General features: G+C 34.2%; 1 protein-coding gene across 1 annotated transcript in view; it reads right to left on the bottom strand.

The window, feature by feature from the left end:
• Positions 1 to 463: 463 nt before the first annotated feature.
• Positions 464 to 26,425, bottom strand: part of GNAI1 (G protein subunit alpha i1) — an 82,177-nt gene continuing 56,215 nt past the window's right edge. Inside the window, exons 4-8 of the mRNA XM_030933179.1 lie at positions 18,581 to 18,738; positions 13,980 to 14,108; positions 8,703 to 8,832; positions 6,953 to 7,106; positions 464 to 2,561 (exon numbers count right to left, since the gene is read on the bottom strand). Of these exons, the coding sequence (XP_030789039.1) occupies positions 2,371 to 2,561; positions 6,953 to 7,106; positions 8,703 to 8,832; positions 13,980 to 14,108; positions 18,581 to 18,738 (762 nt within the window). The 3' untranslated portion in view covers positions 464 to 2,370. The remainder of the gene's footprint in view (positions 2,562 to 6,952; positions 7,107 to 8,702; positions 8,833 to 13,979; positions 14,109 to 18,580; positions 18,739 to 26,425) is intronic.

Below are 26,425 nucleotides of genomic sequence, written 5' to 3'. Positions count from 1 at the left end.
TGCAGGGCTTAAAACCTAGATAATGGGTTAAGTGCAGAAAACCACCATAGCACATGTATACCTATGTAACAAACCTGCATGTTCCACACATGTATCCCAGAACTTACACTAAATTAAAAAAAAAAAAGAGTTCCAAATGGCTAAAAACTTCCCCATTGAAGGAATAAATGATGATGGTACTTAGTAGGAAAAAATGGCAAAGTCAGGGATGAGAACTGGTTTAAGGGGAGAATGACGATGAATTTAGTTTTGAATATAATGAGTTACAGCAGGCAATGGATTCTCAGAAGGGGATATCAAGAAGGCAATTCCACAAGTGGCATCACATCTCACAGCTTGGAGCAGGGAAAATTTGAGCTTCTGAGGTAGCTGAAATCGTAAAAAGAGCACAGAAAAAGAAGAAATGAAGATACAAGACTGATACTTAAATGGTAATCCAAAATGTACTTAGCCAATAGGTTTGTAAAATTTTAAAAATTTAAATTTATTAGGATTTATTAACACAATTACACAGAATAAAGTTCAGGATTTCATTAATGATGGTCACCAATATGTGCTTCTTTGTGGCTTTTTAACCCATAATTCTCATGATTCAAATTTATTCAAATTATAGTTGAATTTCATACATAGTTTCACAATGTGGATATTACAGGTCCATCAGTAAAATTAAAGAAAACATATCTTTCATGAAAGGCACATAAAGAATCTAAGCTAACACATTTAAGGAACTTTGATAACCTTGAATTTCTTTACATTACAAAGAAGAAAATCCTCCAAATGAAACAGATATGAATATAGTTTATGGTTACACACACACACATACACACACACAATTCAACAAATATATTTCAACCCAGGGACAACACATAACTTGGAAACTACTTACCAGCAACATGTACTGAAAGACTAACTTTTTCCAAGAGGAGTAAAAAACGGGGGGAGGGGGAGGGAGTGCTGTTTACTTTGCTGAAACAAGGTCAGAGATGACACATCATGAATAATCAAAAGAAAATTATTCTATCAAAGCTCAGTATCGAGTGATATGTAACACTTATTTGAGCATACATATAATCACTGACTTATTAAATACTAGTACTCATTTTCTAAGTGTAATTGTCCATTTCATTCTCAGAAATAATAGTATAATTGAAAAAGAAATAACATAAACTCAAGCAAGTGGAGAAATCTGAATATCTAAGGGAACAAAGTAATTTTAACATAATGTGATAATCATATTTGAAACTAGTTATATGTATAAATTTAAATCTTGCATTATATCAGCAATAGAGTATTCAAAGATCCTTCTTGTTACCTTCGCAACAAGGAGCTATCATGTATGCTAGGTACAAGGGACGCCTCAAGGGAAATACACAAAAGCCTCACCAATGAATGTCTCAAAATTCATTATGCCCACAAGTTTTTTTTTACCCACAAAAACGCTCTTAGGATCCCTCAAAACTTAGTTATAAACAAAAATGTAGTTATTTAAAGTGTATAAAAATTAAGATGACATCACCTTTGAGGCAATGCATTAACAGCCAAATATTAAAATTCAGAGTGAAAACAAGTGAATAAAAACTAAGTGTTTACAATAAGTCTAAGACAGTATATCCTAAAAAATCTGAAATTTTAATTTTTCAAACCAAATCTCATGTGGAATCTAATGTAAAATTAAATTATTTTATTTTCTTAAAGTAGGAAAAATCAAAATGCATACAATGTTTAAATAATTGATCCAAAGGCAGGTGTATTCATCTTAAGAACATTTCAATAAAACACATAAAATTTAAAGAACAAATCATGTTATTAAAATAGTCTGTGCAATGTTTGTACAAATAACATTTTTATTAATACAAGTATACATATAATCAAGATAAGGGTTATGTTTCCTAATATTAATTACTGTACTTAAAAATTTACAGGACATGAACATAAATAAAGCTGTTTAAAACTGGCAAACATAGTAATAGTCTGTCATTCAGTACAAGGTATTATTTATGTTATTTCCAAAGCCATCACCCTAGAATCCTAAGTTGCCACTCTTAAAACCTAAAAATAATGTCGAAAACTAAAGTCATAAATACATGTATACATACATTTGCATATTTACACTTATGCAGAAATCATCAATATACTAGAGCCCAGCTTTAACACTGTCCTTCAGTTTCACACTGCAGGACCATCTGTCACATTTAAGAAAGGTCCTTCTGTTACTTTCAGTTAAAAAAACAAAACAGAACAACTTTGGTCAGCTCCCAGATGCATTTGCCTTATATTACATTCTGTGTTGCTGCAAGACTCTAGTCTACAGAGATCCATATATAAGTACTCATTTGGTTTGAAAATGCATTTTACCATTAACTGCAAAACTTAGAAGAGACCACAATCTTTTAGATTATTTTTTATGATGACATCTGTTACAGCATCAAAAACAAACTGCACATTCTTAGTATCTGTGGCACATGTGAAGTGGGTGTATATTTCCTTTGTGTCCTTTCTTTTATTGAGGTCTTCAAACTGACATTGAATATATGCAGCTGCCTCTTCATATGTGTTTGATCCTGAGATGGAAAAAGGAAAGAAACATAATGCAGAAAGTTAAAATAACTGCTTAAAATACTGAAGTCAGTTTCATACAGTTTCATTCATGGACTCCTTAACTGTGCTTTCCCTTCTAGAATGGGAGACATTACTTCTTCTAAATGAAAAACACTCCATGTTAGTTACCTTTAATGACTGTAAGTTATCCCTAAAATTAAACAAAAAATTTCCTCTACATGGCATTCCGTGTTCATAAGGATCTTTGTTCCTGCCTCAATCTCCAAATGCCAGATCTTTTATCCTCTTATCCTCTGTCCTCTACACCCCAACTCAGATGCTTGATGACGGCATGCTATTTCAGTTCTGGCTCAACGGTGGATCAAAAAATGTTGGCTGAATGCTGATCAGTATTTTTTCCTCCCTTTTCTATATATACATTAATTAGCATTCTTCACTCATTTTTCTTTATTCAAAAATTGTACCAAGGTCTACAATGATGTTTAGGAGTATGAGGTTACAAAAAAAGTGAATGACACACTCCAGCTTTCAGGTTACTGACTAAAAAAGACTTCCTCTGAGTACAAACACTCCAGAAATTGTTTGGCATATCTAAAGATAATCACACACACACTCTGACCCCGCAATTCAGTTTCTAGATATACACTTGACAGAACTGTGTATCACTGAAGACACAGAAGAAGTGAGAATGAAAGTACTACTGCTATACTCAGTAACATGAATTAATCTCATAAGTGAACTATTGAGCAAAAGAAGCTAGATGCAAAAAGATCATACACTGTATGATACAACACTGTTTGAAAAATGAATTGGTGAGGACAAAAGCCTCACCAATTAATAGTGTCTGTGGCACATGTGAAGTGGGTATTTATTTCCTTTGTGTCTGTTCTTTTATTAAGGTCTTCAGTGATTATCAGTGAGTAACCAGTGATTACTCTGTGTATGGGGTGTGAGCGTGTATGTGTGTGTTGTGGGGAGGTTTTGATTGGTTAAGACTGGGAGGAAGCATGATGGGACTTTCTGGGGTCCTGAAGCTGTTTGGTTTCTTGACCTGAGTGGTGGATACTGGTATGTTCACCTCTAAAAATGCACTTTTGCTGAGGGTGTGTGTGTATGTATGTATGTACATAATATACATTAATGTATACAATATGCTATATGCAATACTTCAATAAAAAAATTGAAAAACATTCAAATTTCATTTGGAAAAAAATTGTTTAAACCCCTCTTCTGTAGTAATAATCCAAAATTATCTGCCAGGCTTTCAAGGTCTTCTACTATCCAGTCTGCTCTGCAGTGCCATCATTCTGAGATCCTCTCCTCCACCCTGGCGCTCAACCCAGGTCCATGTCATGAGGACCCAACATGCAAACTGCCACCTGTGGTACTGCAGTACTTCCTCTTCATTCTACTTCACCGGCTGAGATCTCTGCCTGCCTTCACATTTGCTCAAAATTGGCACTCCATCTAACTTTTTCTAATTAATCAAATCTAGCTGGGTTCTCTATCACTTAAAAACTTTTGTCTCCTCCTAGAAATAACTATTTTAGTTTTTGTTATACTGCTTTATAGTCTTAAATTCTTTTTCAGTGTTGAGTCTCCTAAACTAGAATGTGAACTCTTCAAGAGTAAACATCACACCCCACCAGCCCCATACTCCTTTTATATCTTACAGAATCCAGTATAATACAATGTGACAAATGCCCATAGGAATGTGGTGTAATGTGCTATGACAGAGATTATGAGATTTTTATTAGGGATAAAAAGGTAATAAAGTTATCATCTTTAAGTTTACATTTTAACTATTTTATATCACTAGAAATCACATACTTCAAAAAATCAAATTTTATTAAATCGTAAGTTTTGTTCTCCAAAATTTTAAAGCAATTAACAGCATCTTGTTGGCCCACAGAAGCTAATGCAACTGCTAAATTAAAATATATTTCAGCCAAACAGCTTACATTGAGTGCCTAGCTCAATTTGCTCTATATATCCTAGGCAGCTAGCTAGATTACCCTCAAAGTACAACACGTATGAATGAACATTCTTCATTCTGATTTTAAGTCTTAAGAAAAGAATGGCAAAGCAGGGACACGAGAGCAAATATGGTATTTTTTTTTTTTAAATGTGTGATAGAATGGTCCTGAACAAAGGTAAGCACAGGTGATAACCAGGTTCAAAAATGAAGAACTGGGAGGCTGATGACACAATCAAAAAGGAAAGAGGAGAGATCTGAGTTCAAACAAGAAAAAGAGTTCTGTTTGAGCTTCGGGTGCTAAAAAACCAACCAACCAAACAAACAAACAACAACAAAACATGTATGTTCAAGCAGTTGGTAATGCAAATCTAAGGCTCCAGAGATAAATTAGGGCTGACCATAAAATTTAACCTATTGAGAATAGCCATGACTATGAAAGGATAGAGAGCTAAGATGACATGACTGCAGATGAAACTGGTGAAGTGGCAACATACAGTAAAAAGAAGAGGAGGAGAAGGATGACACATGAGCAGACAGACAGGAGATAAATCAAGCAAGTTGCTTAGGGGATACACAGGGTTATTCCACAGCCATAGGAAATTGAGAGTTGCGGCTGAAGCAAGAAGCAACTGAATCAATACTTAGGGCATGCCATGGAGATCTTTAATAATAATCTTAACTCTGGAGATGTGAAAGAATTGTGTAATATTCTTTTTGTGCAAAGATTCTGAAGTCAGGGATTATTAACTTAAGCAAAACACAAGCAAAAATTCCTAAACACACTGTCTACCTGGCAAGGAAAGAGCTAACAAGTATATTCTTAGTTGCTCTGAAATCCCTGTAGGTATACAATATTTATGGATTCATTTTGGGAATCTGGTACTATGAATTAATACAAAATGGCTACATCATAGAATATGACAAAAATAAACTAAAAAATATATTCAAATAAGGGAAAAAATAAGCCATCTTGACTCTGGATAACTTATTTCTAATAAGCACACACACAAAAAAATGTTCCTGAACACAGTGACTCAGGACTATGACTTCCAAAAAGAAAGCAAAGTTTTAAAGTAAGCAACTGTGTGAAATTAGTTTGAACTTAAGTATAATTTCACAGTACACAAAAAGAGTTATAACAATTAACATGATTATATTTACCAAAGAACCCTCCCCTTTTGGTTTCACTGAATGTTTAATTAAATGTAGCCTAGCCATTAATGGTCGAGGAGCAGGAGGACAATGGACTTGGGTCTGGAACTGGACTCTGGCTTCATTAAGCCCTGCTATTCTCATTTGTATGGGTAGGGATACCCGAGCACTGACATCACAGGGTTGTTTTAACATTTCCTGTAAAATGGCAGTGAATATTCATCGTACAATTTACTCAACACAAGACTCAGGAAAACTTTGTTTATAAAAAAACAAATTCTTGAGACTTTTTCAAAAAAAACAGGAAGAGTGGAGTGACGGTAAATAACTAAACTCTTCAAACTAGATTTGGAGATTACATAAACCAGTGGTAGTCAAACTCCTGTTTTTTAAGGCATATTGAATGCTCTTCACTAAAATAAAACCTTACTTGATATGTAAACCAGATGAAAGCTGAGTTACTCTGCTTTAATGAAAAAGTTATAAGGTGGTGGGTGCGGGGGGCAGTAATTAGTTCTGTTCCCTCTCCCATCTCCACCTTCAACAGCAACCCAGGAGGTGCTCCAAGGAACTAAACTAAAACTAATGTTTTAGCCCAACTCCTGACTTCACAGATGGAATACTGAGACCTAGGTGAACTAACTGCCTTGTTCAAGATCAAAGAGCTAATTATGGAAAAGTCAGGACTGTACTTCAGGTCTACTTTTCTCACTCCATGGAATTTTCCATCATAGTAAAATTAAAGCACTATTAACAGTCTCATTACCAAAGTTTAGGCTTCTTGTGAAACCTTCCCTGCCCTTCTGGAAGAGTTAGCTGCCTCAATGATCCCATCTTCATTTTCCCCCTTACAATAATGTTCATGCTCCTTTTTAGCAGCAGGATGCACTGCTATTGCTTGTTGCTTAAGTATGTCTGTCTTTGAGATTAGATGGTGGGCAGAGACATGTCTTATTTATTGTACATCACACAGTACCTGATATGAAATCTGTTAACTTGATTTAAAAACCAGTATTTTAACTTGGAGTCATCACTAAACATTATCTAACAGTTTTTCCATAAAACGAATACATTATTTTCAGTAATTTCCTCCACATCTTAAGGAAATTTTTGTGCTCAACTGCAGTTTGATAAATAATATCCCTTAAATGTCTAAGAATCACTAAGCCAAGAGATTTAAATTAACAACTGAATTCTTGCCTTAGGGGAAGTTTCAATTAGAAATATGTAACTTGACAAGTTATTCCCAGAAAAGTAAAATACCTGCATATTCTGGATAGCATATAGTGAGAGGGCTCTTCTTGATTTTTTCTTCAAAGAGATCCTTCTTGTTCAGAAAAAGTATAATGGATGTATCTGTAAACCACTTGTTGTTACATATGCTGTCAAACAACTTCATGCTTTCATGCATTCGATTCTGTAACAGAAAAAAAGAAAACCAATTGTCACTAACAGCAAGGACTTTTAAGGAGTATTTTAAAAAATAATAGGTGTTATAATAAAACAGAGTTCAGTCATTGAAAAATACATAACGTATCACAAAAATACATTTCTGTCATTTCAGAACCCACTTTCACTTTAGGTGAGAGAAGTATCTAACCATCTTTCATCACTTTCTGCATTCAACTTTTACTTGCTAAGTACCCACTATATGTCATGCTCTGTGCCAGGGAACATCCTGCTACAGGACAGTATAATCTAGGATGTGAAATGTGAACATGTGAAAAGAAATGACATTGTCATAGAGTTCATTTCATCTAAGTTTCCATTAAAAGATAAACAGAGGTTTTTAAAGATTAATAAAATTAAATTGAACAAGCTAAGATCCAATTCGCCCATTACTCTAAATATTACAATAAATATAAATACTGGAAGGACACTTCCAATTCCTGTTTCTGGAACTTCTAGGATCTGTGCTCATCAAAGAGGGCACTGATACATTTTGTAGTGCTGAAATGAGAGAAACGAACATGTGGTGTTGCATTGCACTATAATTTCATACACTTGATTTTAAAAATATAATCGTCTCTCGGTATATTCAGGGGGATTAGTACAAAGATCCCCAAGGGTACCAAAATCTGCATATACTCAAGTCCAGCAGGCGGTTCTGTGGAACCCACGTACAGGAAAAGTTGACTTTCTTCATACTCAGGTTTCGCATCCCATGAATGTGCGTGGTTGAAAAAAATTCTCACATATGTGGACCCATGCAGCTTAAACCCCTGTTGTTCAAGGGTCAACTGCACAAAACTGACATTTCTACTCTTTTTTCCCCACTTTGTAATAAAGTTAACTTAAAATGACAAAGTTTTACATTTCTATTTAAAAACATTTCCCCCATATTAATGGTACATTGAAACCTATCTGAAAATTACAGGGCAGCAACAAAGTATAACATATATTAAAGATTTACTAGCTGGGTGCGGTGGCTCAGGCCTGTAATACCAGCACTTTGGGAGGCTGAGGCGGGTGGATCACCTGAGTTCAGGAGTTTGTGACCAGCCTGGCCAATGTGGCAAAATCCCATCTCTACTAAAAATACAAAAATCAGCTGGGTGTGGTGGTACGTGCCTGTAATTCCAGCTACTTAGGAGGCTGGGGCAGGAGAACTGGCTTCAAACTGGGAGGTGGAGGTTGCAGTGAGCGAGACTCCGTCTCAAAAAAAAAATTTACTAAACTAACAGAAGTAACAAATTAAGTCACGGGATTTTGAACTACTATGTAAATATATTTCCATGTGCTATGTTGATATCAGATATAGAAATGCATAGTTAAGCTTACAGGTTTGAGCTGAGATTGACTCCATGCTTTCCTTTTCCTCAAGATCCACCTGTGCTTCTCTAGTATATTTCTCTTGTATTAGGCAAATAGAAAAGTTAGAGGAAAGACCCTGTACTTTCAAATTGTTACAGACATTAGAAAGAATTTCTTAAGAATTTTTCTCAGAAAAATTCTTGGCAACACCTTCAGCTCTTCATGTTTCAAGCTCAACTCTTAAAGTAGTTCTACTTGCCATTTCTTCATCTTCAGCTAGAACCAGGTCGTAGTCACTCAGTGCTACACAGAAGATGATCGCCGTCACTCCTTCGAAGCAATGAATCCACTTCTTCCGCTCAGATCTCTGACCTCCCACATCAAACATTCTGTTAAGAGGAGAAATGAGTTAACATCACATTAAACGTTCAAAAAGTTCTGAGAAGTTCTTTAATGCTAACAAAAAAAGCTCTGAATAGTTGTGGAAATGTATGATGAAAAGGAAGGAGAGAAGGACTTTATGGGAGGAAAACAATGTCACAAACTGGACTTCTCAAAACGGGAAAAAATCTGCTAGTTTTTAAAATTTTTGATTGAAGGGAAAGTATCTCTAAAACAAAAGCAAAAACAAAAATATCCTCAAAAAACAAGACATTAACACACGGGAGAACACTTAGAACATTAAAGCAAACAAATGAATGGACCGCACTATGTGTAAACACTGAGAAGTCACATGAAGCAACTGGGGAATGCAGAGATCAAAGAGTAAATATTCCATTTGCCACAGTCACAGACATCGAAGGCAGAGAACAGAGATCCCTCCTCCTACTAAAACATGTCATTTTAGCTCAGAAGTAATAAGCAAGGCTTTGATGTAAAGAAGAAGCCATTTCAGGTAAGAAAATGTAGGGCAAGCAAATAAAATTCAGATAGGGTAAAATACGTTTGCATACAAAGTAAAATCAGGATACATTACAAAATGAGAGAACTGAACTATGACATAAATGAGTGATCCTACTGAATGGACTTAAAATTTAGAATGGAAAATAACTCAATTTTTATACAATATACAATAGTGAACCACTGTAGGTTACTGAACAAAGTAGTAGCAAAATCAAACAATATAAAGACAATAGTCTATTCCTTTTCTAAGATTTTCTAAAGTTAAGCAAAAGTTAAAATTTGCATAGACTACATTATACAACCTAGAAATAACCACTTATATAATGAAAACACTATGCAAACTGGTACATTTTTAAAGGCTCCATTTATCTAGATGGTGCACTAATTAAAATAGTCCCTATTTAATTCCCAGGCAAAAAGAATTTTCCCTACAGAGCAGTACTGGCCTATAAACCAAATCTGAGTACATCAACTAGTATTGTTACTTTTATGATCATTTAAGCAGCTTCATTCTTTTGGCTTAGCTGGTACCATTGTTCATTAAATTCAGGTAAGCTATATAATAAAATGTTTCTACCACAAAATAAAAGAGTTAAGATGTAAAAAGCATAGCTGGGTAATAAAGATCAAACAAGAACAAAATAAATGATAGTAAATTAAAATGATTTAAATTGGGTTACCATTTGCAAAAATGCCCAGGAACACAATTTGAAAATAACTTTACTGAAAAGATAGCATATCTCAGTGATGACCACACTCAAGTAGAATTATTCCCAGTAGAATTATTCTAAATGCATTTCTGCTCTCATTCATCTGAGGCTCATTTAACCTATAAAAAGCAAAGTTGAAACCATATGCTAGCAATGATAGTAATTTAACAGAATTCAAAATCCAAAATAAGACAAAGTTTATCTGAGGTTCCTGACAAACCTGTGTTTATCTTTAAGTCACTGAATAAAAACAGCAACTAAATACATCAACCTCAACCAAGAAGCCTAAATGGAGTACGATCAATGAACCTCGTGGAAGGATAATGGTGAGAGTCAACTTTACTCAATCCCAGTATTTGCTGGATGCTGAAATGACAGGTTTGAAAAACCTAGGAGGGAAGTGAAAACTATGGTCCTGAAATAAATGTTTAAGAGTGCACCTAAACAAGATGAAAAGTGAATTTTATATAATCAGACTGCCTTAAGTACCAAATAATTGATTTAATATTTGCCTCTGCCACTTATTACTATTTATAGAGTTCTCACTTTTACAACATTTTTCATAGGCAATAACTCATTTTATTTTTAAGCCTCTAACACAGAGCAAAACTGTAATAGCCTGTTAAGAAACTTAACCAAGTTTACCCAACTACTTATTAGGGGAACCGAGGTCTAGAATCTTTACTTAGCAACTCCAACTCCACACATTTTCTCCTCAGACAATATTGGTTAGAAATACAGTAGTTCCCCCTTATTCCTGGTTTCACTCCCTGCAGTTTCAGTTACCTGTGGTCAACCAAGGTCCAAAAATACTACAGTATTTTGAGAAAGTGAGACCACATTCACATACCTTTTAATTATAATATGTTGCCATGATTGTTCTATGTTATTATTAGTTGTTAGTCTCTTACTGTGCTGAATTTATAAACTTTATCATAGGTATGTAAGTCTACGAAGAAACATGGTGTATACAAGGTTCAGTACTATCAGCAGTTTCAAGCATACATGCAGGGTCTTGGAACATATCCCCTCGAATAAGGGGGGACTACTGTAAGCCATTAGCTGAACATAATTTAAGTTTGCTTTAGAACACAATCTTTAAAACAAGGTGAACAAAAACCAAAATCAGAATCTAAGGTATACTAGGTTAAAGAAAAAATTCTAAGTCCCAATCTAATAGTGAATTTCCTTGTCATTAAAATCACTTCTTAGTTTTAAGATAAAATGACGATATTCTCCAGATCAGACATATCTGATTATTTGAAATCAGAGTACTCAGTTTGTTTATTTAATATTATGGAAATAGTAATAAGCAGACTAAAAGAAGTTAAAACAATTTCAGTAAGAGATAATGACAGTAGCATAAAATGTTCAGAGGGCTTTTTTAAGAAAAGAATGAGAATGAAAAAAAAAAAGCATATGAAAAACCATAGCATGTATTAAAGCACAAAGCTAATGTTCCCAGATAAATTAATTATGACCTATATCTTTGTTTAAGAAAGCAGGTCAATGTTTGTTTCTTGGGGAGAAGTAGTCATGAAAATTGAAATAAAACTTTAGTTTTCTGGAAAATTCAATTACATGAACCACCTGTAAATCAGTGACAAGTGATAGCAACAAATGTATTAAATATAAAATACTTATGGAAGCAATCAGAAGTACTGTTGCATATAATTTAACAGTGCTCACTACTTCTAACAGTGAGATTTCTTTATGAGATGAACCGATAACTATTTTTTCTCTCACTAGGAACCTTTTTTCCAAGATGATTTTAGAAATTCTGCTTTATTATCATGACCATTTCAGAGTAATAAAGTTAGATGAAGCAAAGCCTAATCCGTAATTCACAGTAAAGATTTATTTAGAATGATTATGTTGAATCCTGTAATTTTTAGTGAAGATAAAAAAGACAAAATAATTTCAATAACGATATGGGACACTCCATTTGCAAACCAAATGCAGACAAATTACTTTTTGGCAAACAGAATAATATAAGTTTATTGTTCTTTTGCTTGTGTAATCTTTTAAAAAATTCTTTTTGGTATTGTGGAGATGGAGTTGGGTAAAAGTTAAGGAGATATAGACACAGTCTTATAAAGTGTGAATTTCTACAAAGACACCAAAAACCTCCACTAAACATAATCTTAAGAAAAAATCACAAACTGATAACAAATGATTTATCTAACCCTTCACTGTATTTAAAAGTTGAAATTTAGAAAAACATGAAATATTAAAATTTTCCTTAAAAAAACAGATCATAAACACCTTTTCTAATCCAATCTCCTGCAGTGACAACTGGAGTGTGCTCAATTCGGGTCAACATATCTATAAAGCTCTGCAGCTGTGAGATGACATCTACTTGATGCCCATGACTACAGTGGCAATCTTAAAATCAATCTTAACCTTGCTGGGTTAAAAACAAACAAAAATATCCCTATCTGTTAAACTTAAAAGAACAACAACAACAAAATCCCTGTAAGTCTACAACTCACTTAATTCTAGCATTTTTATTATTTCCAGGAATATTTACTAGTGAATATGTGGTGTAGGACATGCATAGGTTTTAATACTGTATGAATAATGTGACTCTATTATATTCATATAAATTAGTCATTTACTTCAGAAGGGCCTCCCAAAGCTATTCAACAGCTTTGTGTTTGGTGTTCCTTCAGCTGAACACTCAACTGGCACTTAGGACATGTGACATTTTAAATGAATGTGAATTATAAGAAACTAGCAGATTTTAAAAAAAGAACTTCTGCCTCTTTATTTGGCTTCAATGTACCGAAATAAAAAATACTAAGAAGGAAAAAAAGAACATCTGTATTTGTTAATGAGTATTTTTAACATCAAGTAACACTACAGTGGTCTTAGATGTCTATGACAATACAGAAGTTTTGTTTCAGTAGAATATCCCATGATGTTATCTTATTAATGAATATATCTTTACACAGGCTACATACTTTCTCTTTTCATGATTTTACTATTACTTTAACAGAAATGATGAATAACAGTACAGACTTAAAGGCAATTTTGTTTGAGTGAACAATGAAATGAGTAAGTGGAGCATTTTAGAAGAAGTCAGTCATGGAAACGACTAGCGGATGACCTGGAAGGGAAACAGATGAAAGTAACTGACCAGGAAGGCTGTATAATAAAACAAGGCTCTGCAAATGAAGATATCATATTTGGTTGTGTCTAAGTCCAACAGTTTTCCTCATACCTTGGAAACTGTTATTTACTGGAAAAAGAGAAAAGTAGTTTTGTAAATTTGAATATGATGTTTTACTAAACTTTCCTGAGCCTCGTTCATCATAAAATGAGGGAACTGGAAAAACATCCACTCCAAGACCCCTTGCATTTCTAAAGACCACAATTCAGTGCTTTTCTGCTCAGACCTCAGTAAGTGGATATTCAGTACACTTTAAATGAGTATTTCTGATGATGAAATAGCGGATAAGGACTACCTTCACAGGGAAGGAAAGTTCCCTAGGAAGAAAACTGTTCATGAAAAAATTGTTAAAGGTGCTCTTAGTATTTCCATAAATAAGCATTTATACTATCAGTAAAACTTGCTCTCTTTTTACCTAAAAATAGATGGCAACACTTTCCGAAAACAGTACATTAGAGCAGAATTTTCTATTTAGAAATAAAAGCCAAAAACTATTTTGTTTGAATCACTGTAAAAACTACAGGCAAAATGGAATTTGCCTGGATAGATTTTCTTAAATAAAAATATTCCACTTAGGAATGCTTTTTTTGACTTCACCCAAAAATTATTTTGCACAATCATCTGAAGAAAGTTTTTTTCCAATTGTAATTTCCGACTGTAAAAATGTTGTCAACTTTTATTATACCTTTTATTTCTAAAGCAATGTGTTTTATATCTAAATTTAGAAAGCATATATTTCAAAGCTACTCACTTAAAATGAAGATCTTTGAAAGTAAAATGGGTTTCAACAATTCCTGTAGTTTTCACTCTAGTTCTGAGAACATCTTGTTGAGTCGGGATGTAATTTGGCTGAGCTATTCTGTCCAAGTCATTCAAATAGCTGAAAAAATTAAACAAAACAACATGTTAAATATAGCCAATAAAGATCATCCAAAACAAAAATTAAAACACACTGCAATATAAGCGATAATCTGAAATCACTAAAAGTTTTTAAAATTCTGTGTAAAGACACAAACGAGTTTAAGTTTGTATTTTCTTATATAACTCCCATGGAAATAAAAATGTTTACACCTCTGCAACCACAAAGCTCTTTTAGTATTTTTTAAATATGTACTTTATTTCTGAGGGACAGTTATCAGTAATTCAAAGGAAAAAGAATAACTTAAAAAAAAAAAAAGCTAGTACACACCATGAGTTTGTTTCTTAGAATTCTTTATCACAGTTTTTGGATATAGCACTGTGTTTATGATCCAGACATTACTCTTTTTTACTGAAGATTTTTAAAGTCTTAATTTTGGAGCAAGTAGTGATGAAAGAGCTCTGCCCAAAGGCTGAATGAGATGTTTCTTTTCAACCAGTCTTATGTTACATACAGGAAAACAGCACATACTCCTCTACGCTGCATGTTACTGCTCTCTAAATCAATACATGTTTGAGTCACTCATGTAATACTCTCTGCCACTGGTGCTACATATGTTGTGATATAAAATGTAGTGGTATCATACCATGCAATGTAAAAGAGTAAGTTATTTTCTGTCAAATTATACGGTATAGTCAGTAATTCACAGAAAGTACAGGTAATGGAGAGATTAATGTGGACCTAGGTGATTAAAGAAGGATTCATGGATACTGAGGGGTGTAAACAGAATAACAGGGATGGAAGAAAAGGAATACACTGCCCCAGGAGAAGCTGTAAATTAGTATGGAGATGAGAACGGTTGCATGTTCTTTCTTGGAGAGCAAAGCCACTAGTAAGCTATACAAAGCCTTAAACCAGGAGTTTGGAATGAGTCCTAAGGTCAGCTGAATGTAGAGAGCATCACCGCAGTGCTTTTATTACGAGAGCTATAAGGTGACTGATAACTTAGAAATAAAAAATGTTTTAGACAGTCAAGTGTATGTATGTGGTAATTATACTAGAACACATAAAGAGATGACAGCCTGAGTTACCTGTACTATATTCACTGAATTTAAGAGAATCTTATCACACTGGTGATAATACTCCAGTACTTTCTCTGTGCTTTTAATTCCAAATGTTCTACTTTACTGTAAGAAAATCCTACTTTACAAATCAAACAAGCCATGGCAAGATTTTACTGCCTCTTTAAAATAATGAGCTACTCTTATTTAAAATGTTCTTTGATTACTCACAGATTTCTTTGCTTAAAACTGTTACAGTTCGCCGGGCACGGTGGCTTGCGCCTGTAATCCCAGCACTTTGGGAGGCTGAGGTGGGCAGATCACGAGGTCAGGAGATGGAGACCATCCTGGCCAACATGGTGAAATGCCATCTCTACTAAAAATGCAAAAATTAGCTGGGCGTGGTGGTGTGTGCCTGTAATTCCAGCTACTCGAGAGGCTGAGGCAGGACAATCGCTTGAACCTGGGAGGCCGAGGTTGCAGTGAGCCAAGATCGTGCCACTGTACTCCAGCCTGGCAACAAAGCCAGACTCTGTCTCAAAAAACTAAAAAAACAAAAACAAAAACAAAACAAAACAAAAAACTGCTACAGTTCAAAAAAATCTCTAAAAATAATATTTCAATAAGACAAAGAAGGAAAGCAGGCACTGCGAAAAATTCTGATTGCTCTAAATGATTACAAATTTAAAGTGTGAATTGGTGGGGAGTCAGTCCTAATGGGCAACTTGACTGCATCTTAGCATCCCCAGTCAAGAACTCATAGATCAAGATGCCCTCTAATAACTATGGAGAAAAATGTTTCTATGACTTTCTTCATTCCTAAAAAGCAGCCACATTAGTGCCATCTCAAGGTCACAACTATTAGAATAAAATAATGTAAAACTAAAGCAATGTATTTTTCATTTTATAATTTTATTTTATTTTTCTTTGAGACATGGTCCTGCTCTGTCACCCAAGCTGGAATGCAGCTGTGCAGTCATAGCTCACTATAGCCTCAACCTTCTGGGCTTGGGTGATTCTCCTGACTCAGTCTCTCAAGAAGCGAGGACTATAAGGGATGGGCCACCATGCCTGGCTAAATTTTTTGTTTTTACTTTTTGTAGAGACAAGGTCTCAGTATGTTGCTCAGGCTGGTCTGGAATTCCTGGGCTCAAGCGATCCTCTCACCTCAGCCTCCCCAAATGCTGGGATTACAAAGCATGAGCCACCAATGCCCAGACTGTGTTTTTGTTAACTCATTTTCAAGTAGTGTGCACAGGAGAGAGTACTGGACAAGAGACTGAGGGGGTCTGGAAGTTCCCACATATAGTGAGAAAGAGAACTTCAATCTGTCATTCCCAAGTAGCACCCCTTAATTACTGAAAAAGCTCCTTTTGCTGGGCTCCACTCAAAGCAATCTTCTCATAATAGTGACTCCCACTTAAATCTCTGCAGATGCTGGTGGTGTCAAAGCAAATATGGTTTAAGAGTTGTGTTCTTCCTATAAGTATTTTTTCTAATTTGTCTCCTCTGTGATGTCTGGTTTATGAATTTATTCATTATTAAACAAGATCATATTGAGTGCTGACTGTGTCAGGCTGTGGGAATACATTAGGTAAAAACACATTACTGAATTTACAATGTAACAGCAGAGACAGAAAATAATCAAATATTCACGACATAAATAGAAATAAAATAACCTCAAAATAAATGTAAAGCTGAAAAAAAGTACATTAGGAGTACCTAAAACTGGAGAGCAAGGACCAACTCAGTGGGTCAAGGAATATTTCTTTGTATAGGATATGATACCAGTTGGAGAGATGGGCTACATATTCAACGTGTTTATGTTATATACACACGTATAAACCACGTAATAATACATAAGGTTAAGGTTATGTAATAATAATAATATTACATAAGGTTATATGTAACCTTATGTAATATATGTAACCATATGTATGGTTACATATATTAATATATGTAACCTTATGTAATATATGTAACCATATGTAATAATATTACATAAGGTTAACCTTATGTAATAATATTACATAAGGTTAAAATGTTAAAAATATAGATTAAGAAATACAGGGTTATAAAGATTGATGTGGGTGATACAATATTATTTCTTAAACACACTAAATCACATAACATATAGTACCTATGCTGAGGCTAAACAAATAATATAATTCGCTCTTCAGGAGCCACACCTCATTTATTTATTCATTGTGGCAAAGTGCATGCATTCACTTAGACCTTTCAAAATCTGTCATCTATCTAATCCTTACTTGTGCCCCTAACAGCCAACAGCTGTGTCAAGAAAATGGAAAAATCCTGGAAAGTGAAACAAATGTACAACATAGATTTTAAGAGCAATTAATGCCTAATACATATCATATAAGAATTTTTGAGTATGTGTGGTAAATTTTAAATTTTGTTGTTTGTTTTTGGTGTTGTACTATGGAGATCACCAAACAGAAAGCTCCCTGATTAGGTTTTTATTTTTTATTTTTTTGAGACAGGGCCTCGATGCATCTACAGGCTGGAGTGCAGTGGTACAATCATGGCTCACTGCAAACTCAAACTCCTGAGTTCAAGCAATCATCCTGTCTCAGCCCCACTGAGTAACTGGGACCACAGGTGTGCACCATCATGACTGGATAATTTTTGTATTTCTTGTAGAGATAGGGGGGAGGGAGTCTCGCTAAGTTACCCAGACTGGTCTCAAATACCTGGGCTCAAGAGATCTGCCCACCTTGGCCTCTCAAAGTGCTGGGATTACAAGCAATGAGTCACCTCACCCAGCTTCCCTGATTAGGTTTTTATCACAACTTGTTTTGCAAACTTTCTGGGGCCGCCACCTGAAAATTCAGGGCAGATTTTTCTTCCAAAAAACTGAAGTATCTGGAAACTGTGTCAAATACAACAGGGCACACACACAACTGACAATTTTCAAATACAGAGCTATTGTACTTACTGAAAAAATATCTTGGAGTCATCATGCACTCTTTCCAAAAAAATCCCTACTTATAGTACCTGTCATTGAACAAGTAACTCTTCTCAGGCACTGCTAGCATAATGAAAAGAACTCAAATCAGTTACACTCTCAAGATAGCTCCAAGTAAACTTATACACCCCAATTCAGAGTGGATTTTGGAAACTTCCAACTACTTTCTTGAAAATATATTGGAAAAGGTACCATTCTGCATGTTTCAATTAGAGTTACATATCATGAGTCTCTTGAGACACTACTGAACACACAGGAAATAACACTGCTATCTACACACACACAACACACATAAGACAGATAAAGTTTTAAAATATTGTCATCTTGAATATCCTAAGTTGTACAAGAACGTGTCAGCCAATTCTGCAATAAAATTGACTTGGAAGTACATTTGACTTGCAAGTAATTATTCATGATAGTTTAGTTCTGAAGTTATGATTACTTACTACGCTGCAGAATCATTAAGCTGGTACTCTCGGGATCTGTTGAAACAGGCTTGTACACCACTATCTTTCCACAATCTCTTTATAACTCCAGCAAGTTCTGCAGTCATAAAGCCTTCTTCGGCAGCTCCAGCTAGCACAAAGAGTTGGCGTGCATCATCCTGAACATTCAAAGGACATTTTTTTAAGTAAATGGGGATATGTTTGAGATAGAAAGTACAAAGGAGACAATTATAGAGTTAAAAAAAAAAAAAATGGCAATCGTGAATTTCCTCTGTTTTTATTAAAGTGTCATTACTTTTCTTTCTTTAAGGCACCACTTAAAAATTGGGTTGACCAAAAGACAATAATCATACATCATACGTCTATGTTTTGTGGTGTCAGTACTATCTGTCAAGGCACTAGGAAGCTGGAAGAATAACTTAGGTTCCAGCTCATAAAGGGGACATTAACCAATTATCCACTCACAGTTTTTTTGTGTATTGAAGATGGTCATTTTTGAGAAAACAGAAGAAGAACCTATGTCTTCTTCCTGTCTCCTTAAAATGTTTTCTAAACTAAGAAACACAACTTTTAAAGATTAGAGATAGAATTGAACTAAGTGTTAACTTTCTGATATACCTTATAGTTGCAAAATAAGTTCAGAGCAGGGAGAAATCAATGTGGAGTGGGCAAGACCAGAAGACTAGTTTCATACAATGGTGTGAGATTTTCAGGAGATTTTAAGTATGGCCACTTTAAAATCAATGGGGCAGAAGTTGGGAGCAGGTGTTTTGCTAATCCAGGCATAGAAAACAAAATAAGCACAGCTTTGGAGTAGAAATCCTCATGATATATATAGAAGACAGTATGTAAAATTTTCTAAATGAAAAGATACTTTATATAAAGTTAATTAAACTTTGCTTAAAATTTGAGGCTACTCATATTTGGTTATTCTGATCCACAAGTAATCAACCACTCTAAATCAGTGTGGGGTCCAAGAGAAATATAACGTGCACCACTAATACAATCTAAATTTTCTAATAGCTACATTTGTAAAAGCTTTTTTTAAAGCTACGTGAAATGATTTTCAACAGTATTACTTAACCTATGTATAAAAATATCAATTCATTTATATGTAATAAATATACAATTATATTTCATATTTTTTCATACATATTAAAAAATCTGGTGTGTATTTTATGCAAACAGCCCATTTCAATTCAGAGTAGATACATTTTAAGGGTTCAGTAGCCACATGCGGATAGTAGATACCATACTGGATAACATAACTCCAGTTTTCAAGTAATAACACAATTTTTAAAAAAACACAATAAACAAACAAACCCAGATGTGAAGTTTCTTTCTTAACCAAGAATCTCCTTAACTTGAAATATGTAGCTTTAAGTTAACTGGGTGGACAATTCCTAATTTCTCTCAAGGGGCATTCTTCCAAAGTATCGTAGCAGATGCTTACAAAGTGATGGCACACATTATTATAAGGGGTATAGAAGAGAAGCAGCATTTGGTGACACAGGCTAGCAGAGTGTACTAGCTGACAATATAAATTCATGCTGCTGCCAATTTGTGAAACATTTTCTTTTCAGCTGGAACCCATCATGAAAAATAATTAAGTCTCTCAGCATGAGAACATATTATTCAAGCATATGCTTCCCTTTTTAGCAAATCACAAGAGAAATGCATGCAGGCAAGTGACACGTGCATAATATCCTTAATAAATCTCACATAACATGGTTTCAAGTCATTCTTAGCACCATTAGCCTAATTCCAGTAAACAATTATTCAATTATCCGATTACCTATACATGAGAAATTTCTGAATCTGACCATTTTTATTTATTAAATTACATCAAACATAACCTATTTTAGTAAAGTACTTTCCGCTTAAGTAGGTTTTTAAATAAGCTTCCATTATGACGTCTTCATTCAACTTCAATAGCATTTTTTGACAAAAAAGGACTAATGCCCTCCAGTATGGGTCACAAGATCACATTCTTCTCAAACTTTCCAGGGATAGGCCTGAAGAAAAGCCTTAAGAAACTTTGGAAGCTGTATTTATAAACTGCATTCTCTCTGTGGCATTAAAAAAAATGTTTCTTTTTCATAATTCCACACATAAGTAAAATGATGTAATATTTTTCTGTGTCTGGCTTATTTCATTAAGCATAATGTCTTCCAGGTCTCAAAAAAAAAAAAAAAAAAAAAACCAAAAAACACAGAAACAAAAATAGGTCAAGGTCAAATATACAAAGCTAGAGGACAAACCAGTAGTTATGGCTGTGGGGTGGGGGAGGAAAGGAGGGAGGAGAAAGAGAAAATAGACATATTCAAAGAATACAAAGTAGCAGATACGCAAGATGACCAAGTCTAGAGAAGTAGACACTGAAGTACAATATGAGGACTGTAGCTAATGAAAATGTACTGTATTCGAGATTTTTGTTAAATAGGTTTTAACTGCTCTTGTAGCCAAAAAATTTAACTACGTGAGATAATGGGTATGTTAACTTGCTCCACTAGAGTAACCATTTTACTATCTATATGTATCTCATAACATCAAGTTGTAAAGCTCAGATAATTTTTTCAAGCCTCTTTTCTTTAAAAAAAAACTTACTGGGATTATTCACTTCCACATCATTACCAGGACATTCAGGTGTATCTGTAGATGAGCTTCAGGCAATAAATCTGAGAAGAACACTGCTGAAATTATTCTACCTAATCTTCTGTATAAAACGAACCCAAGGCACAAAGAGGTTAAGCAACTTACTTAAAGTTCCATGGCTAGTCACCCAATCACAAGTGGCCATATCTAAAACAGGATAAATTTTAAAAACACAGAATGATGACAATGATTTTATCTTGCCATGGAATGAGGTCTTTGAAAATTTATGAGAAGGAAAATTACTTAACATTTATAAATATAAATACGAGTGTACCAAAACAGTCTGATGCGGAGTAGAAAAAGAATAGAGATTACTTAAGAGAAGACTGGAGTTTGGTAAGGAAGGTTACAGGTTAATAAAGCAGGTTACAGGTTAATAAAGCAGTTTACAGGAAGTCTTTGTGGTGGTGAGAAAGAAACATTATTTGACAGGCAATTATTTGACAGAAAAATTCCTCGGATGTAGCAAAGCTAAAATATTTTCAAAGTACTAAAAGCTAAATAAAAATAAGATGATTTAGAGAAAGTAAATTCCAGTTCATATAACCGTGTGCTCTGAGAACTCAGAAAGGAGCTATGAAGCACTATTTTGTCAAGAGACAAATAATAAGTCCTCATTTCAAGCAGTGATCAGGGAATATCTAGCATGCTGTACTTATTTAGCGATTACATGTTTCATTTAAAGCTGTCACCCACTTTATGAAAATTCAGAAGAGTTTGCCTAGGATAGGAGGAGAAGACTTTGAGGGAGCATGATGGCTGTAGTCTGACATAATTACAAGGTAACAAAGAACAGAGTCCATGTTTAGGCACAGAGCAGAAAAAGGAGCATTCTTAGAGCAAAAGATATCAGAGTTCATCTCAATTACAGGATTTTTTTTTTTTTTTTTTTTTTTTAAATAAAGCCACCTGAAAAACAAAAAAGGGAAGGGGAATGAGAGACTGAGGTGTTAAAGCAAAGGTCGGATGACTATTCATTGTAATACAGCAGGTAGAATTTATGCATGAGATTAAGAGTTTACATTTAAAAAGATCAGCAAGCCCTTCTAAAACAGAAGCTAAATAATATGAATAATATGGTAATGGAGTGTTATTGAGAGTTTCTAGCATGAAGGGGTGTTGAATTTTATTGAAGGCCTTTCCTTCACCTATTGAGATAATCATGTGGTTTTTGTCTTTGGTTCTGTTTATGTGATGGATTACATTGATGTGCGTATGTTGAACCAGCCTTGCATCCCAGGGATGAAGCCGACTTGATCAGATGTTAAAGAGTTGCTTTAAGGAATACATACATGTAAAATACATTTTTTTTCTAAAAGCACAAATATAATCAAAGTAAAAATGACTGGAGGAAATGAAATAGGAAGTCATTTTTCTTTTTTCCCCATAAATTTATCTCTGACATATAGTTAAAATTAACTTAAAAGGGGGAAAAAGCCTAAAATAAAGTTAATTTTAACTATATGTCAGAGATAAATTTTTAACTAAATTGCAGTGAATTTAGCATGAAGTATGAGTTTCATTAAGTCAAGAAAGGAAATTATCAATAAATATATAAATATACATATTTACAAATCTTATACATGTATATTTTTTCAAATTGGTAAAATGGAGAAATACTGACATTTAAGTGTTCTTCGTACTGACAAGAGAACTTGTCAATAGATATAGAAATGTGAGATAAGTGAAATGAGAAGAGAAATATACTATATTAGAAGCATACATTCATTTCAAATGGTAGCTAGTATCATTTTGCCACATAAATATTTTTCAGAATCAAAACAAAAACCGTTAAGTTTCTTCATCTTAGTTCTCAAACATAAATCAGAATACTACTAAAAATGATACAAACATTCACGTGGAAAAAGCAAGTAAAAGTAATAAGGAGCATTTTGAAAAAGACTGGGAGCACAGGGATGTTTTTGTCAGATATTAAAAGCCTACAATATGTAGAAACAATCTACTATGAAGGCAGATCCATAGGGGAAAAAAATCCCAAATCTGAACTTATTACATGATAAATCAGTCAGAAAAGATAGGATTAATCCAGTCACACTGGTGATAATTAGCCACCTGAAGAGAAATAAAATAATGTACATCTTTACTCCATGCATACAACAAAACATGCTTCAGACAGATTAAAAAACAAACACAGAAACAAATGGTAAAATTCACTCCCTTGAAATTTCTCGTTTTTAAAAGAGCATCAATATTTGCTAAATCTTTTGTTGAGAGAGGATGTTCTACATTTAAACACAATGGAAGAAATAACAGGTGAAGATTTAAACACTTTTTAAAATATAGTATTACCATAACATTAATGGCAGTTAAGTAAAATGTGACTTACTAAACATTTGTATTAGTGGACAAAGGGTTAATACATATGTACATATAAACAAGCAAATAGATCATCAAAACACCAAGATTCCAAGTGGTAAATGAATAAAGTGCCACAAATCACATAGAAAAATAAAAACATAACAAATTGACATGGAAAACTGGTCAGCTACATTAAAAATGGAAAATTCAAAATATGCTGATACATGATTTACTAACAACAAATTAGCAAAGATTTTTTAAATACAACACTCCTAAATTTTGGCTGTCCAGAGTGCTAAGAAAAGGCATTCCAAAAACTGCTGCAAGGAAGGCAAACTGATAGAACCTTTCTAAAAAACAATCTAGCAAATCTGGCAGACAGACACAGACAAACTAATGAAAGTAAATAACAATAATAACATAAAATAACAAAGTTATTGGAACAGAAAAATGGTCATTATGCAGAAACATACATGAGGCTTGGGGGGAAAAACTTGTCTAAGTCAATTCAAGGTGAGGATTCCTACTCCTCACAGCCTGAAGTATTCTAAATAAGTGCTTCTCAAGCTGTCTGTGATGAAGAACCAGTGTTGTGTTTTATTTCATTTGCATTTGTTTCCAACCTATTCCAGAATAATAATAGAAAAATTTAAATGACATACAAAATATAAATTAATATTTTAAAAACTCTCAGCGTGAACATATAAATTACTCTGTCAATTGCTACAAACCCAATGCTTACGTTTAATTTCTATATCCACTTTGTGCACACTCTTGTGGACAGGCACTGGCCCATGAATCACATTGTGAACAGCACTCCTGTAAGTGCCCAGTGCCTGAACAGGCGAACAGGCCCCTTTGTAAAGCTTCTAAAATTTTACTTCATTAGAAGCATAATCACCTAAATTATCAATACATTATCACTCACAGATGGACTATCCTCATTCTGCGAAAGTTCTGAAATGATTATTAGGCATAAAATGTGATTGCTCCATGCCAGCCTTGAAAACAATTTTGTTTCTTCTCATTTTAAATAATCAGTGTATAATCTGTTTTGGAAATCTGATAACTGCCAAATACGAAGCAAACCACAGAAAATTACCACTTATTAAGATTTTACATCTTCTTACTCAATTCTTACCAAATCAACCTACATACTAAGATGTAATCCCAACGAAGTAAACAAGCTGTTTTGGTTTGTTGTGTTTCAACAGGGTTGTAGGGGAATTAAGTTGGCTCTCAAGTTCATCTGGGAGAGAAATTATGATGGCATTGTTATCTGGCAAAAGAACAATGGAATGAAATGGGGTGCATTTACTCTATCTACCAGGTGCCAACTAATCCATGAAACCAAAGAAATTAAAATGGTGTCATTCTCACAAGAGTAACAGTAATGTAATAATAATAATTAAAAAAAAAAAAAAAAAAGGCTGGGCATGGTGGCTCATGCCTGTAATCCCAGCACTTTGGGAGGCTGAGGCAGGTGGATCACCTGAGGTCAGGAGATAGAGACCAGCCTGGCTAACATAGTGAAACTCCATCTCTACTAAAAATACAAAAAAATCATCTGGGTGTGATGGTGGATGCCTGTAATCCCAGCTACTCGGGAGGCTGAGGCAGGAGAATCGCTGAGCCAGGAAGGTGCAGGTTGCAGTGAGCCGAGATTGTGCCACTGCACTCAAGCCTGGCAAGAAGAGGGAAATGCTGTTTCAAAAAACAAACAGAAAAAAAGCAAAAGACAACAATAGCAGTAACAGACATTTATTGAGCATGTATTATTACAAAGGCATGTGGGGAGTGCTTAATGTCATTATTCCTCACAACCCTACAACATAGATGTTATCATTATTTCCCTTGTATTATAAGGAAACAAGCTTAGGGAAGTTGAATAGCTTAGTACGTGACAGATGTGGGGAAAAATAATACATCAATAGAAAGAAAAACTGGAGTCCAGAAACACACTCAATTTAATGCTAAGGGTAGCAATTTCAAGTCACTGAGGAACAGACAGAATAGACTGATTATTTAATATTTAATAAATGACTGTTAGGCAAAAGATATGATAAAATATACTTAGATCCTAACTAGCAACAAACACAACTTTAAAGCTGTGTGAAGAGATAAAGAGATAAATATAAAAAATAAAACTACAAACATTCTTAAAAAATAAGAGAATTAAAAAAATTATAAGGTGAAGAGTGCCATTCTAATAAGAAACAAACCACAGAAGTGAGAATCGACTAAAACTCTTAACAGTTTTGTAATGTACTATTTCAAAAACGAAAAGAAATATGCTAGGCAAAAGTGTTTGCAATATGCAAGGAAGGGTTAATATCCTTAATACTTAAACAGAATCAATGTGAAAAGATAAGTAATTGAACAGAAATGAGTAAAAACTAAGGATTTCACAGAAGAAATACAAACAAAAAAATGTTTTAAAATAATTATCAAATTCATTAAAAATCAGAAAAAAACTAGAAAAAGACAGTATTTCGCATTTATCAGATGTTAAAAATTGAAACGCTGATAACACCTAAGTTGGTAAGACTATGGTAAAACAGACACTGACGAATGGTTACTAAAACAGATTATTTATGTTGCTTTTCTTCCGAAAGCAAACCTGTGGTACCTATCAAAATTCAGTATCTGGTTATCCTTCAACTCAGGGTTAATACTTTCAGAAACAGAAATATATTCAGACTTCTTTTGAATATATTGTTTGTGGCTGGGTGCGGTGGCTCACGCCTGTAATCCCAGTACTTGGGGAGGCCGAGATGGGTGGACTACTTGAGGCCAAGAGCTCAAGACCAGCCTGGCCAACACAGTGAAACCCTATCTTTATGAAAATACAAAAATTAGCCAGGTGTGGTG

This window comes from Rhinopithecus roxellana, chromosome 6 (assembly GCF_007565055.1).
Source record: "Rhinopithecus roxellana isolate Shanxi Qingling chromosome 6, ASM756505v1, whole genome shotgun sequence".
In the NCBI taxonomy this organism is placed as follows: domain Eukaryota; kingdom Metazoa; phylum Chordata; class Mammalia; order Primates; family Cercopithecidae; genus Rhinopithecus; species Rhinopithecus roxellana.
The sequence above is the reverse complement of the archived record's forward strand: the minus strand, read 5'-3'. Positions and strand labels throughout refer to the sequence as shown.